At 37.0% G+C, this 16313-nt stretch overlaps 1 protein-coding gene across 2 annotated transcripts in view; it reads right to left on the bottom strand.

The window, feature by feature from the left end:
• EPHA7 (EPH receptor A7) overlaps nt 1-16313 on the bottom strand; it is a 169991-nt gene that overhangs the window by 6242 nt on the left and 147436 nt on the right. Inside the window, exons 9-15 of one of the 2 annotated variants that reach the window (XM_024209196.2) lie at nt 16165-16220; nt 11725-11838; nt 8596-8781; nt 7975-8036; nt 6793-7002; nt 5731-5880; nt 973-1166 (exon numbers count right to left, since the gene is read on the bottom strand). In XM_024209196.2, coding sequence (XP_024064964.1) covers nt 973-1166; nt 5731-5880; nt 6793-7002; nt 7975-8036; nt 8596-8781; nt 11725-11838; nt 16165-16220 — 972 coding nt within the window. Of the gene's footprint in view, nt 1-972; nt 1167-5730; nt 5881-6792; nt 7003-7974; nt 8037-8595; nt 8782-11724; nt 11851-16164; nt 16221-16313 lie in introns of both variants that reach the window. The other variant, XM_024209195.3, reaches the window with a different exon arrangement.

Below are 16313 nucleotides of genomic sequence, written 5' to 3'. Positions count from 1 at the left end.
CCATTCTATATGCATCTGAAGAAGTGGGCTGTAGCCCACGAAAGCTTATGCGCTAATAAATTTGTTAGTCTCTAAGGTGCCACAAGTACTCCTGTTCTTTATATAGACATTGTATTTAAGCTTGGCAGAATTTGATTCTTTTTTATAATTTTGACAGAAAATATCCATGTTTATTTTTAAGCATTTTTTTATTTTTATTGATTACATTTTCACAGTTCTGGGAAATTGCGGGGGGAGGGGCTCAGACAATGGTAGGATCAGACAATAATTATTTAATGACAGCTGACATTGAGATTCAAAAAGTTAGCTTTTTAACCGCTGAAAAAAAATTGTCAACATCACATGTCAAAATAAATATCCTTAAATCAAACTCTAATTAAGTTCTCAAGCTGCCTTTTTCTCACTTTGCATTTGTAAACATTGATTACTGATGGAAATATTTTGTCATCAGTTTGCGTGTGAGCACAGTGAAATTGAAGTTTACCGATAAAAATCAAATTCTTCCAAGCTTAACTGTATTACTACTATTATTTTTATTGCAGCAGTGCATAGAGGCCAGGACCCCGTCATGCAACCACAGAGACAATGATGGTCCCTGCCCTGAGGAATTTATAGTCTCAATAGACAAGACATACAAGGGTGGGGGGAGGGAGAAAAGAGGCGGAAATGGGATAGAACATACAAGCAGAGTGAACAGAGTGATGGTTTGCCAACAGGACGAATTTTAGTGGCAAGATTTTTTTTTTCTTTTATTTGGTATTTTTGTTTTAGTTAAGTCATTTTTGTGTGGATTTTATTTTTACTGAATGACATGTAGGGCAGAAATGGGGAGAGAAGGAACAAAAAGGGAAGGAAGAAAAGAGAGTAGCAGGATGAGCAGCTGGATGGAGCTGGAGCCAGCAGCTAATCAGAACACATTCAGAGTCAATATATATTCAGAGAATTATAAACCCTCACTGGCAGTTTTCTTACCTGCTGCAGGTTCCAAGAGGGGTTTTCAAACTGTTTGGGTTTCGAATCATTTTGTCCAAAATACCAACTATCTGCTCAAACTTTGGCCTTTCACCACGTTCCTTTTGCCAACAGTCCAGCATGAGCTGGTGAAGGCCTGCTGGGCAATCCATGGGTGCTGGCAAACGATAGCCTTCTTCAATTGCTTTTATAACCTAATGGCCAGAACAAGAGGATTTCGTCAAGGCAGAAATATTTAGAGAATGAATTTTAATAACTGGGAAAAAATAAAGCAACTAAATTAAGCAGTCAAAGCATTATGAAAGCAGAGTCTGTTGTTTTGACACTAGCATTCTTGTCTTCATATAATACCCTTGATTTTTATCTTCCATGATTATTAAACATATTACTCTATGGTGTGCAGAACATGGTTGTATAACCTAGTCAAATCAGCAGCAGGGAGCAACAATTAAATTCACCTAGGGTGCAACAGATAAATGGATAGATGAAGATATTCTAGAAAGCAATATTATTTGCCCAAAGGCCTTTGAGAGAGAGAATGCAGTTGAAGACTGATTTGTAAATGGATATGAGTCTGTGCATTTACCCACAAAATCCAAAAAGCCCAAAAAAATCAGGAAATATTTAGTGGACAGGAATTATTAGGAAGAAAAATTTGCATTTTATGCCAATCTGTGTTATTAGAGGCAAACAATGTGAAATGGCATAGTGAGGCCTGGCTGACTGATATCTTAATGTAACAGTCTAAAGCAAGGTCAGACTTAATATGAGAAGGTGGCACATGGTTATATGAGGGAGGACATAATGTCTGAAGCAAGAATTACACCCACTGTTTGACTTCCTCGGTCAAGTCCATTTGGATTTAAGAGAAAGATAGAAATGATTAAAGAAAAATCACAGGAAACTGCTATGCACCTTGCGGGCAGGATAAGAAAGCATGTCAGGAAGCAATGCAGAAAAGAAAGGCTTGTAAAAAGGGCTAAAACACTGTTCATGGGAGATTTCAAGCACAATGACATTGACTGACATAACTGTATTAGAATTGCTAAGGAAGGGTGCTGATTCTTGAAGGGACTGTTTCCTCTCAGTTTGTAGAGAAACCAAGATCAGGTCTGGGCTTAGTTCTATGAAATGAATCTGCCGTGATAAATAAAAGTTGGTGAATATCCAGGGTTTAGTCAACACAATAACTTTATCTATAAAATACTCCATAGGATGTGTGAGAAAGTGCAAGAGCACTGGACTGCAAACTAAAGGCAACTGCAAAGAATGCAGAATGAACTTCAGAAAGTTGGTTGGAATCAATGGTTGTATCAGAATCTTTTACAGAGGGGAAGTGAAGGCCCCGGAAACATGGTCTAATGGAAATGGCCCTCATCAGAGATGTGTTCAAGACCCTTGTCTGCCACAGACTTCCTTTCTGACATTGGGCAAGTCACCCAGCCTCTGTGTGCCTGCGTACTCTATACGTAAAATAAAGAGTAGCACTTCCATACCTCACAAGGGTGTTGTGAGAATAAATACATTAAAAACTGTCAAGTTCTCAGCCTCTTCAGTATTGGGGGCTATATAAATACCTAAGATAGACAGTGATGAAGAATACTCAGAGATAGTACAAGTGCCACTCAGATAACAGGAGGGTGAGGGGACAAATAATGGAAAGAGTTGTACTGTATACACACAGGGAAAATATTTTAAAGAGTAAAAGATAAGATCCATTAATAAGATTTAAGGGGAAAATCCTCAAATTTAAAAGCAACAAATGATTCAAATGAAAAAATAAGCACTATTCTGATATGCTAAAGAATGAATACAGCAATTATAGATAGAAGAAAAACACACATCAAAATCTTCTTTTGTATCTCTCGTTATAAAAGTATCAGTTTTAGGTCAGGCTTGTAGAGACAATCAGTGAATAATAAAAATGCATCCAGACAACACCACCACAGCCATTAAAAGGTTAAAGGGATTTAAAACTGACAAGACTCCTAGGAATGACAACATACATTCAAGAGCTTTAGAGGAAGTGGCAAATGAAATGAGAGGCACATTAGTAGGTATTTTTACATGCTCACTGTGTTCTGGAGAGATCCCAGAAGATAGGAAGTGACTATGATAATGACATTATTTTTAGAAAGGCCTTAGGGATGCAGCAGGACCAGTTTCTTTGACATCTGGTGTGAGCAAACAAGTCTGAAAGATCAAATCGGGAAACAAAAAAGAATGGATTTGGCTATAGCCAGAATGGTGGGAGTAGGAAGAAGGTGATTCCCAAAAGATTAAAAATGTAGTCTGTGCGTGTTCAAGATTTAAAGAACTAAACTGACGGTTAATAGCTAAAATTTTTAGCAACTTTGGTGCCTTTAAAATATTACTAATATCTAAGGGGAAAAAAAACGTTCTAAACTAGATAACAAGCAGTAAATAAAAATGAATGAATTAAGGGATTTTTTTCTATAAACTATATGATTATAGTTTATAGAAACAAATATAGCTAATTGAATACAGCAAGGATTCATGCTAATAGCACAGATTTGTATCACTTACATTTGCCTCAATTCTCTGTTCCTCCATTTCTGTGCTTGGCCCATTGTTTGTTTCTTTTAGACACCTGTGTGCTTCCCAAATTCCCAGGCTGCCTGAGGACTTGCCTAGTCCTAGCTTCAGATAAGGCGCTACCAGCTCTGGGGACAGAGCTGTGTTAACTGGGTACTGTGATGCTTTGTTTGTTGTAACAGGTTACTGCCAGGGACACTCCTTTTTTAAAATGCCACAACAGAAAACAGTTGAGTAACTGAAGGAAAAACATCCATTTGCAGGGCTACATCCTGCCTTATGAGGAACACAAATATGGAAAAAAGGGAGTGTAGTGAACTCCTCCTTCCACATAAGTCCACCAGTAGTCCTGTACAGGACATACACCAAAGCTCTAATGGATACCAGAGAAGGGTTATGCGCAGTAGTTGGGCTAGTTAGTGACTACTGTTTGCTAGTTTTGGCAACCAGGGTTAGGAATGCACAGGCACTGTGCCTGAAGAAAGGTGGCGAGCAGGGTTCTGTGCCACTCACCCTGAGCCGTCCTGCTGTGCAATTGCAGGATTGCTCTTGGGTTGAATGCTCAGCTAGTACTTCTCAGCTCTGTATGGATATATCCATTGAGAACAGGAATGTGCTTAGACAGTCATGATTGTGTTGCTACGCACAAATCTATCCAAAGGCACTGAAACTGCTAGTATAGGATAAAACAGTATAGTAGAGGCTAAAAAAACCCCCTCCAAACTCAGCAAACTTTATGAGGCATATTTTTAAAGGAAACACAGCATGGCCTGTAATTCTGCATCCACACTCAATTGTAGGCACAAATGATGCATTTAAGTGAACAAACTGCTGACAGTGTCTGCAAATCTGGTAAAGACACATTTAAGTGTTGTCATTTGTGTCTGCAGTTAGTTGTAACTGTAATTCATTGTGGGTAATTAGAGGCCGTTTTTAAAATTTAGCCTCACGGGTGAGTCTCCAGGGTTAGTTGGTGTGCATGTGCACACAGTGTGTTCGTTATAGGGTACACCTGCATATCACAATACACATCAGTGTTTGAAATTATTTTAGTAGGAATTTATAAATCCTTAATCTACATGCTAATTGGGATATAACATGTCATTTCATTTCTTTTGTCATTGTAAGGATTTGAGATTAGTGTTTTTATGAACAAGGATAATTTACATGCTTCCCTCAGCTGTTTAGAACACAAGGAAATAAATTAAAAACATTTCCAAAATTCAGCAAGAAGATACTGGATTTTTTTTTTCAGTTTTAAAGTTTTTCTTTACTCTTCCCTGAAAGATAGGTAAGCTTTACCTTTGAGGCATCTTATATTCCTGTCAGACCCCTTTTATGTTTGACTCTAGTACAGAAGGAAGGTGTCAAAAGAAATGAAACTCTACTGGGCATCTAGGGAATGTAAATATTTCTTTTTCTTTGCCCCAAGGACTTGTTTGCCCATATTTTGACAGTCCATGAAATCTTTGACACTGAGACCTGTCAAATATTAACAACTTTGCACTCTGCCAAACTGACTCATCATTTACACTTTCATATTCTTTTTTTTTAAACTCTGATGTCGAGCATTCGATAAAAACAAAACAAAAAAATGAACAACTAGGAATGAGAATCATTCTGGCCTATGTTTCTGTATAGAGTCAGTGTGAACAAATATCCTTGTAAGAAATTCAAGATTAATACTATTCTGTGCTATTACTGATGACCTGCTGCTTTAGGTTACATTTTATACAAACAAGAATATTGTTAAAATATAGTGAAATTGCTAGAGTATATCATTAACTGTTGCCTTGGACTTTGGACAACTTTTTCCACTTGACTAACCATAATTATGAGTTCAAGAAACTAAGAATTCTTGTTTGAATGAAAACATGTCATTCTTGCTAAGCTTAATGTAATAAAATAAGAAGTGCTTGTCTGTCTTATCATTTCTGGAGCCCCAATCCTGTTTCAGACTCATGATATAAACCTAAAACCCATACTTGTGTCAAAGAAGATGACACAGTTTTAATGTTGTTGGCTAAGTAATCATCTATTTAATTTTTCACTATATAAAAATCCTAGAATATTGTTACAAAAATTATTATGCATTAAAACAAGTTATGTCTGTGTGTGTAGAAAGAAAAAAAATTGATATGAACATTTATTGATATGTACACATGTATGCAACCATACAAATATAGCAAATGTATAGCTTACATCTTGATTTGACATGTCCCAGTAAGGCCGCTCTCCATAAGACATTACTTCCCACATTACTATTCCATAACTCCATACGTCACTTGCAGATGTAAATTTACGATATTGGATGGCTTCTGGAGCTGTCCATCGTACTGGAATTTTCCCACCCTATTTAAAAAAAAGATTTGTTTATAAATAAAATTTCCATAGTGTTTTTCTTAGTGGCATTTTTACAATAATTTCCATTAATCCTAGCACCAAAATTATGCCATTCTCAAAAGTTGATCGATGTTGGAATTTTCATTTTCAAATGGGTCTGACTCTCCGGGAATTAGGTGTTCAAATCCCATTGAAATTTCTTAAGGCTCCTTCAAAATCCATGTCTGATCATGTAGGGCCAGATTGTCATTAATATTAATGTGGCATAAGTGCCAACGCTAGCCCACTGTGCGTTCTCTCTGGATTGTTGTTCCAGTGAGGGATCAGCTCCATGAGGCAGCTATTATCTACACCATAAGTGAGCAGGGTGAGGGTAGGGAGGAATGGGAAGTGGAGCTGGCTGGGCAAAAAAGTAGAGGAGTAAGCTGTGTCCTATGAACAGCTATGGCAAAGTGATCCCAACCAGGAATAAGGGAAGATCCCTTATGTGGGAGTAGCAGCAAAGATTCAGTCATGCCTTACATTAGTTAGTTTTCAGGTGAGATTAATTCAGCTCTGAAAAAGAAGTATACCTGGATTTCTGTGTAAATACTTTTACTTAGCTCAAAAAGGAGATAAACAGTTTTATAAATCAACCTTCCATATCCATTCATTCAGAAAATTATAAAGATATGAGTGAGACACTAAAACCAGTAAAAACTTCCAAGAATTCTCCCCACTAGAAGATTATGTTATTAGACATTTACTGAAAGTTATTTAAAGCCAGGTTTCTGAAGACAACTTGTAACTCCCTTGGACTACTTAGCACCTCTCAGGCCATTAATGTATTTCCCTCAACCATATCTGAAAGAGGCTATTGCCCAGTTTCTAATAAGATCTCCTAACCCTTAAGAAATATTGTCAAACGGCTGTGTTTCTTACTGTAGTGGTGTAGACAGCTTCTGGATCATCTTCTATAACTCTGGACAGGCCAAAGTCTGACACTTTACAAACAAGGTTGCTGTTGACAAGAATATTGCGTGCTGCTAGGTCCCTGTGTACATAGCCCATATCAGCCAAATATCTCATTCCGGCAGCAATTCCTCTCAACATTCCCACTAGCTGAATGACTGTAAATTGCCCATCATGTTTCTGAAGGGAAGACAGGAGCAGCACACTTGTTAATGCACTTGAGGGGGAAAAAGAAAATCAGCTTTGCACACTTTCTTCACTCTAGTCACTTATTACCCCAAAGGCAATGTATCTCAGGGCAAAGCAATCCACTTTAAACAAAACTGTATTTGTTTTAGCCACAAAGCAGGACACATGGTTGAGAAAGGCCTGAATAGCTAAACTTTTAAAATTAATGGAACCTGTTAAAAGTTATAAAAGCCTAATTAACTTGTGACATGACAGGTTCTTTTTATATAGCATTGTTTGTAACTCGCCTCCATGTTCGTCACCTTTTACAATGATCAATATATATATATAAAAAAATAAACTGTATTACACTTTTGGGATCAAAGCCTCTGTTTATCCTAAATACTGAAGATTTATTTACAGCATAGAATTTATCAAGGAAACATCATCATCTTTCTGCTTTCTCTACCATCTTGCAAGTCATTCTACATTTTATGGCTTCTACATGTGGAATGCTAACATGGTGAAGACATTGCTTGGCAGTTCTGAGCACTCACTCAGCAAATGTTAAATTGTCACAAAGTAGTTTTTCTTTTCCCTTCATTCTTCTCTGAAGTACTGCTGTACTTCATTTAGGGATTCCTGTGCAGTGACTTCGACCATGCTAAAAAAAATAAATTGCTACTCTAAACAAATGTGTTCACACGACAGGGCTTCAGGTATCATGGTATTAACCTCAATCTACGATGGTAATCAAAACCACGATTTCTGTACCACATTGGATCACTTAAATGCCAAGAAATGTATCAGTTTGATCCTGTCTGGTCTTCTGATTTCTAATCTGATTTTGCTGGGACAATTTAAAGATCTATTGGTGTTTGCCATGTTCACATTTCAGACTGCGAAAATGTTTTATTATGCTAAATTGGTAACACACATAATATATATTTTGAAGTACTGTACATATTTCCCTTAGGTACTCACCCTAAGAAATGCATCTAGGGCCCCATTCTCCATGTATTCTATTACAATCATGACTGGTTTCCCTAAAGGAACAGAAAGGACATTTTGTTTGAAAACCCATAATCTGAACTGAGTGCCTTTTTCTGATAAAACACATATTGCTCCTATAAAAGGGCTGAATAGTTGAGACCAACATTCTTGAAGCCTCCAGCACTGTTACTGAGCTCTAAGTCCTTAAATGTCTGCATGGAGCATGGTCATGATTCGCAAAATTAAACCGTACAAATCAAAATGTCAGCGTGTTCTCCTGACTCCTGCTGTGTGACGAGGACTCTGAGAAAATGACACTTCAGATAATATGAAAGGACATAAGAAACCTTATCTTCCGGCACGGTCTTTGAGGCTAATTGAACCTAGAAAAATAGTGTATTTCAAAGTACTCCATCTTTTAATCATGTGTGCATCTTAATTTTTTCCTCAGGTTGTAGCATAAAGTGAATATTGTTTCAGTTAGTTACGCCTCAGGAGAAAATCCATTAAGAGTATGCAGTACATTTCTAATTTGAATCTTTGACCATGGACATTATAGCAATTACTGCCATTTTGCTTATTATCTGACTGATACATCTAGTCACTACTTACCTCTGGTAACTACCCCTTCTAAATGAACAACATTGGGATGGTCAAATTGTCCCATGATGCTTGCTTCACACAGGAAATCTCTCCTTTGTTTTTCTGTATAGCCAACTTTCAGGGTTTTGATGGCTACTGAAACATCTCGCTTGCCTGGAAGTTTCAGACGCCCACTGCACACTTCACCAAACTCTCCTAAAATAAAGCAGATTGACTATGAATGACATTTCATTTATATAATATCCTCTCTGAGGCCCTCATTCAACATGGCACTTAAGAACATGCCTAACTTTAATCCCATGAATAGTCACATTGATTTTAACTGAACTACTCAAGAGCTTAAAGTTAGGTACATGCTTAAATTCTTTGAGGAATCGGGCCTAAACAGCAAACATTTTATGTCAGTCTCCTCCTCCCCCCCAATATTTGTGTCTTTATAAAATATCAGTAATGTTTTTCTTTAAATATGTAAAATAAAATAGTTTTGTAAAGGATGATGGATTTCCTTGCTTTTTTTAGGCCTGATTCTTAACTCACACCTGTTTTCGAGTTACTTCTAATTTATACTGGTATGAGGTCAGAATCAGGCTGTAAAGGACTGTCAAAAACTAGAATAATCACACTGAAGTTTATGAAATGGAAGATATTGATTTAATTAATCAATGAAATGGGTAAATTCTCTCTCCCATGCCCCAACATCAAAACCTTTCTAATGAAAGTTTCACAGAAACCAAAATGCTCTGTTTGATTAAATGATGAAAGTGTATATTTGTTCCAAACAGCTCTACCAGTCAGCACAACAGGAACATACACACACATAGTAAAACAGCATGCGTTGGCAAGGTCTAAACGCCTTCACAAACGCTGCTTGTCCAATCATAATGACTGCTAAAGTTGGTCATCTGGCATAGGCATTCAAGGCCATGCCCATAGATGGCCCCAGAAGATATGTCACAGAGTGTGTAATACTCACAGCCAAGCATCCACTGGCTCAGCATGTCACCAGGGAACTGGGTAGAAACAAAAGGCTATAGTGTAGAACAAAGACTCAGCACAGTGGCACCAACTCCTGCATATAACAGGTGGCATCAGCAGGATGGCAATGACAAAGTTAGCAAGAAAAATCCCATAACCCTTGTGAAAATCAGCAAACACATGCTCACACAGCACTCATCCAAGACAGGCTCAGTATTCTATCCTACCATAATAACTGAGGCACACTGAGAATTCTATGCTGCTTTTCTGACTGTCCCTAGCAGACGTTCTATAGTCTTCTTTGCTGTATAGTAGAGCAGTTCCTTTGTGTCTCTGTCAGCCTGCTGTAAGAGGTATACCTTCCCTTTCAATCTTGCTAGCTAATCGCATCCACTGATTTGGACCACAGCTAAACCCAGCAAAAATGACACTTGCACCACAATAGAACTCTGCTTCTAATTTACATGCTCCAGAAAGTCCACTTTACACACTGAAAAGAAACTGCTCTTGCTTATGTGTGTGCAAATCCAGAGTAACTCCACGGATACCAACAGTTATTCTGGATTTACACTGTTGTAAGTGACAGCAGAACTGGATTTCTGTCTTAAATTCCACCTCGTTTACATGTGATGTTTTTCAGGATTTCGCTCAAAGTGGCTTGACAAATATCATTTCAGCCTAGTCAAAGGAGGAGCCTTTTACTTGAACCTGTTGCTGTGGTAGTCTCTCATCTCAAACAATGGACTAGCAAACCAGCAAAGACCATATTTACTGATTGTACTGTGCCAATCTAGAATTTAAAACCAGCAGCATAAAGAGTAATGCTGTACGGAAAGAGATACTGTTGTTCTAGTATCATGCTAAATGCCACTTACTTAGGGCTAGTCCACACTAGAATCGCTACATTGGTGCAGCTGCACATAAATCCACGAGGGGCAGTAGCTATGTTGGCAGGAGAAGCCCTCCCGCTGACATAGTGCTGTCCATACCGGTGCTTAGTCGGTGTAACGTACGTCGCTCGGGGTGTGGGGGTGTGTGGCTTATTCACACCCCTGAGCGACGTACGTTATACCGAAGAAAGTGGTAGTGTAGACCTAAGAACCTGATTCTGATGCCTTTACTCATGTTGAGTAGCAGCTTACTGCGTACGAAGTTCTATTAATTTCAGCTGGGTTACACCTAAAGTAAGGTAACATTCATCATGTGTGTGGGTACCTAAGGAACATGATTCTGAGAGTGGAACATTAACTAATTCTAAGTGCTGTCATTCTTTTTTATAGCCTAAAACTTAATATTTGTAGAGATTTTTTTTTAAATAGCAATGTTACACATAATATACAGTGCTTGACAAACCATAGTAGGGTGATTGATAAAGTATTCTAACAATACTTGATAAAAAGAACAGGAAGGCAAAGGAATGTTTCCTCCAGGAATCCAAAGTATTTGATATTTTTCTTACCCATGGAAACTTAATTTCACTACATCGACTAGTGCAATAAAAATGTCACATATCTCATTAATGCAAACAAATGAAACTGGTTTTTTAGAGTATGAACACCACACTGCTTAAGTAGGTGGTAGACAGTTCAAGAGGAAGAAAAACAATGTAATGCCAGTACAATTACAATCCAGCATGAGAGGTAAAACAAGAACTTTTTTGTACTAATAAAATATATTTATTTTTTTAAAAAAGGGTAGAACAGTTGCAACAAAAAGTTTTAAAAGAGGATTCTGTTCTATTAAAAAGGCCTCATTAGACCATACATTACAGGCTGTATCCTGCTTTCTTAATGCATGGAAGTCAAGGGAACTACTTATGTGAGTAAAGTAAGCAGGATTTACACTAACATCCAACCTCTTTACTCTGACAAAGAACAACAGGTACAAAAATTACTTTAAAAAAAGTAATAATATTATTTGTAATTTTTTTAAAATGGATCTGGAATTAGAAGCATACAAGCTTTTAATCCCACACAAGCCTCTTTATTTTTCTATAATTATTTTTTACATTTTATAAGCAAGTGCAGCTTCATTGCTCTATCCGCTCTGGTAAATGCAAAAAGTTCTATACCCGAGGTATAATTATTTGCCTGTCATTATGATGTATGAGTTTTGATCCCAGCTAAATGGAACAGTTGAATACAGAAGCCACAGCAGCCTTACCTGCACCAATCACACGCTCAATTTTAATACAAGAGGCATCTAGCTCCTTGGCGAATTGATGGACAGCTCTATTTGGGTCCTCGTAGGTTTCAGGGTCAATGTAGGTTTTGGTGCCTGGAAATTTAACTGTAATGATGTAAGAAAGCATGACTGTGATGAAGCAAAGCACTTATTGTGCAGTCAGCCCAGGAATTTCATTATGCAGAATGCTCCTTGGAACAGTGAACCTGCTTCCATGCCACCTGAATCAGAGCAGCTTTAAGAGGCAACTTTAGTCTGAGGCATCATCTGTAAGCTTCCTCGCACAAGTGCCTGATCCTTTGTCATTAGCAACCACATCTGTGGCTGGAAATGTGAAGTATTTCATAAAAGTAATGAATATTAAATAGTTTTCAATGGGTGAAAAGTAATCAGGGATTAAAGTAAGAGGGAACTGGGAGGAAGGAAGGGACAGCTCTCCCTGCAAAAAAATGTAGAGAGGACTCACCTCCTCCTCTCCTGGCCTGGGTAAGCAGCACTCTCCCACAACTCCCCCTTGTCTTTGGATGGGAGAGGAGAGCTCCCGCTGCTGTTTCAATATACTTTAACAGACGGTTACAGAAGCTAACCATCATTTCATAGGCCACATTAGAAGGCTGGCTACACTCCTGAGCTGGTGTGCAAGGGGACAGCAGGAACGTCCTTACTCTCTGTGGGCTACCCACATCAATGGAAGAAACACAGGATGGGAGAGCAGATTCTGTGGGACAAATACTCCCCTTCCCAAGCAAGGGAGTAAGTGGGTGGAACCTTGGATCCAGTCCCCTTCCACCTATGCACCAACTATCTCAGTTGAGGATGTAGGGGGCACCAGTTATATGGCTGACGCAGTTTGCTTCCTTCCTGGAGCAGAGGGGTAACCAAGGGACAATCGGTTTCTGCTTTGCTCCTGGGGCAACACAACTACACGTTGCCCTTTGTTCGGGACTTGTGGTAAAGCCAAAATAAGTTTGAGGGTCCATGCTAAAAGTCTGTTAACCAAATTATTGTTATGGAAGAAGTTTGGATCCCAATCATTACAATAATTGGCTGCAATCAAATCAGACTATTTAAAAAGATATAATAATTGTTCTCTATATGAAATTAAGGAAGAATGTTCTTATTCTAACAATATTGAATTGCTGAAATATTGAGATGTAGGAATTGGATCAGAAGTCAATACAAAACACAGATAATTTAAGGGTGCTATGCAACCTCTTAGTTATGTATGAATGTATTGCATATTTTGAAATGTAATTAATAATAGCTCAGTTAGTGGTATGTGTTAATATGTTTCAAATAAAATCATTAAAAAAGATCATATAATGGAAAAAGGCAAAACCAGATATAGGAAGTTTGAAGAGCCAAATGACTATACCAAATTCCTGTAGAAATTATTTAAGATTTCACCCAGAAGTAAATTTTTGCTATGATCTGTATTTTGACAGATTTATTTCTAATCTTAATGACAATGTTTCAAGTTTCTGAGCAGATAAACATTTATTTGTCATTTAAATGAAACAAGAAGATCAGAGAAAGAAAGAAGAAAACAATAGGTTAACCTCCTCTATTGTGCTTTCAGGCAGACAGATGGAGAATGAGCCATCCTCTTGTGTCTGTGATAAGGGCCTGGATTGGAGGTAACCTTGTGAATCTCAAATGGGGCTCTGATGGTTCTTTATTCAAGCTGTCATAAAACATTTTGACAGGCCAAAGCTATCTTGGCATACCAACGTGAAATAGTGCTGCTGTGGATTCGAACACATTGTTAAAAGAAATGGTAGGAGGAAACAAAATGTAAATTGGAATTGCTTGACAAAACTCCTCCATTGTGCTTATATCTTTAAATGTAGCACTTGGGGCCATGGAAAGTTGAGGGGGATTGAAATAAAAGATTGGACATTCTATTAAATGCAGTGCTCTAAAAGCTAGTTAAATGGTTGCTTTCAAGTTACTGTGAAAATTGAATCTGTGTCTTAGCACATAAGAAAATTGTCTGGATACTAAAGGAACAAAAGGACACCAAATTGTAAATAGCTGGTGACCACAGTGTTGTGTTTTATCGCACTGGGGATACAGTCATCAAATCAAATTAAATACCAAACTTTCCATCAAAAACATTAAAAAATAGCTTGGTAAAAAAGTAATTTTTAATATTTCATCCTACAGTATTAATAAAGGCAGTGTATGTTAGCTTTTCTGACATATTTTCTAGTTATTGAATATTAGATAACTAGATTTCTAGAAAGAAAGAATTTCCTGATCAGCTCCTGAATATTAAGCACTAGATTCCTCATCAACCTTTTTACATCTTCATTGAAACTTAAAATCTGAAAATGAGCATTCATAATTTATATTGGGGGAAGGAATTCTTTAGCTGGTATATTCTTTTGCCTTTATAGGCAAATAAAAAAAATGCAATTGATTTCTCCCCTCCCAGATAAAAAAAGAAGTGGATCTTTTCGAGATGTATAAAGCTTATATTGTAAATGAAAAGAGGCAATTTTCAAATCTGTCACCCTCTAGAGTAGCTACAGTTAAGTAGCATTAGATTTCTGATGCATTTTTTAAAAATAAGCTAGAGTGCAGGCTATGTGATAATTAATCCTTCTCCCATTTCTATTTTCCACTTCTTATGTACAATATAGTAGGTTGTCTGATTAAGGCTGTAATGATGTCACCATTTGATTTAATACACCCTGCACATAAATGAAGTGACTTAAGGTAGTGACACATCCAAAACTCAGGGAGTCCAAGCTGACCTAATATTGTCAGACTAGAAAGGTCAGACAGAAATCTTGACACAACTTTGACCTGAGTCTTTGGCTAGCCTTACTAATTTAAAGAGTTTTGCACTAAGAAGATGCTAGAAAGTAAGGTTTGTGACTAGTAACTGCCTCATTCACTATGTGATACCAGACCCTGATAAACTACTGACACAGTAACTTTAACACAAAGCAATACAGGATTAAAAAATGTATTTTTGGTAGCAGTCATTTGTAGGAATGAACCTATGACTGTAGTGACAGTAAGTGATAAAGATAATTGGTCGCATGGTAAGAATCAACAGAGTATTCTATTGATATTTAAATTATAAGGTATGAGAGGATACTGGCATAATCAGAAAATTATTTTGTATCACAGCTTAAAATTAGAGCTGGATCGGAAATGATTTTCGTGTCCTGTGAAAATTTTTGAGTTAAAAAAAAAAAAAATCCTGTCCTAAATTGTAATAAAAATCTTAAAAAAAGAAATTGTGAACTGAAAATAATAATCATAAAAACAAATTCTGTTTGCATCAATTGTAACATTTTCTTCCTTTTTTGATCATTTTTTAAGTTTTTGAATTTATTTCTAATACAATTAGCTTACGTTTTTAAAATAAAATGTTGATTCCAAAACTGGAATTTTTTGTTTGGAAAATGCTGAAACAAAACATTTGGACAATTACAAAACTTTTTCAAATTTTTTGAGTTGAGACATTTGTTAGAACCATCTATGAAAAATTTTGGTTTTGATAAATTGGCATTTTCCAATGAAAAAAAAATGTAGTCAAAAGATTCCTGAAGGCTCTACTGAAAAACAATTACGCTGTATTTTATTATTATATTTTACCTGTTTGAACTGATACAGATGGTCAAACTATTTTTGCATGGTTCTAATAAGTCTTATAATAATCTGCCTAATGAAGTATGAGAAATGGGCACAGAACCAAAATGTACTGAGTATCTATTAACCTTCTTGTTGTCTTGACAGCATTCCTTAATACTGGGTGAACAGGTATTAGGCCAATCTTTCACCACTGATTTCAGTGGGAGCAGTTTTTAGTGCTATTTTTGCAACGAGGCAAGCGACTCAATGCAGAGATTGGGAATTACAGAGATGAGCCTTTTTCACATCATTTTATTTTATTTTCTATTAATATTACGATCTACAGATGTCAGTGACGCAATGTTCACAGTAACAGAAAACAGTTCTTGACCAGAACAGTTTCACTATTGGGGTAACACAGTGACCCTTACTTTCTTAATCAGAAGCTTGCCTGAGGGAAAGCTCACACAGTCACTTGGCCAAGGACCTATCAATTTACAGCATCTCCAGGGGGATCATTAGGATGGTGTGAAACAATTATTCAGAAGAAAAATGCAGAATGGGAACAACAGTATATCACACAAATGTACAGAAATAAAATGCATGGCATGAACAATGTTGATTATAATCTGTCTCCTTTTTTGTGTAGGTCATATATTTTTATCGTTTCTAAATTCACACTTGCTGTTTACACAGCATTTCAGATTTATTATAGCCCTTTCTTTATAGGAATGTGGTTTTGGTATTGTCTATATTCCAATACCGCTAGTCCAAATGTCTTATAATTGGGTTGGGAATTCCTGAGGAGTGGGGGGGAAGCAAAACACTTACAATGAAAGTAAAGTTCTTCATCCCCTTCTTGATCAGCTTTGCTATAGCCACAGTGCCTGAAAAAAATAAAATAAAATAGGTCAGTTTTACAAGAAAATAATGATTTACTGCATCATATTTAAAGTTCTACCAGATTGGAATTTTTGGAA

The sequence above is a fragment of the Terrapene carolina genome, unplaced genomic scaffold, assembly GCF_002925995.2.
Source record: "Terrapene carolina triunguis isolate 2854851 unplaced genomic scaffold, T_m_triunguis-2.0 Scaffold42, whole genome shotgun sequence".
NCBI classification, from domain to species: Eukaryota; Metazoa; Chordata; order Testudines; family Emydidae; genus Terrapene; species Terrapene triunguis.
Note: the sequence above shows the minus strand (reverse complement) of the source record. Positions and strands in the feature narration are given on the sequence as shown.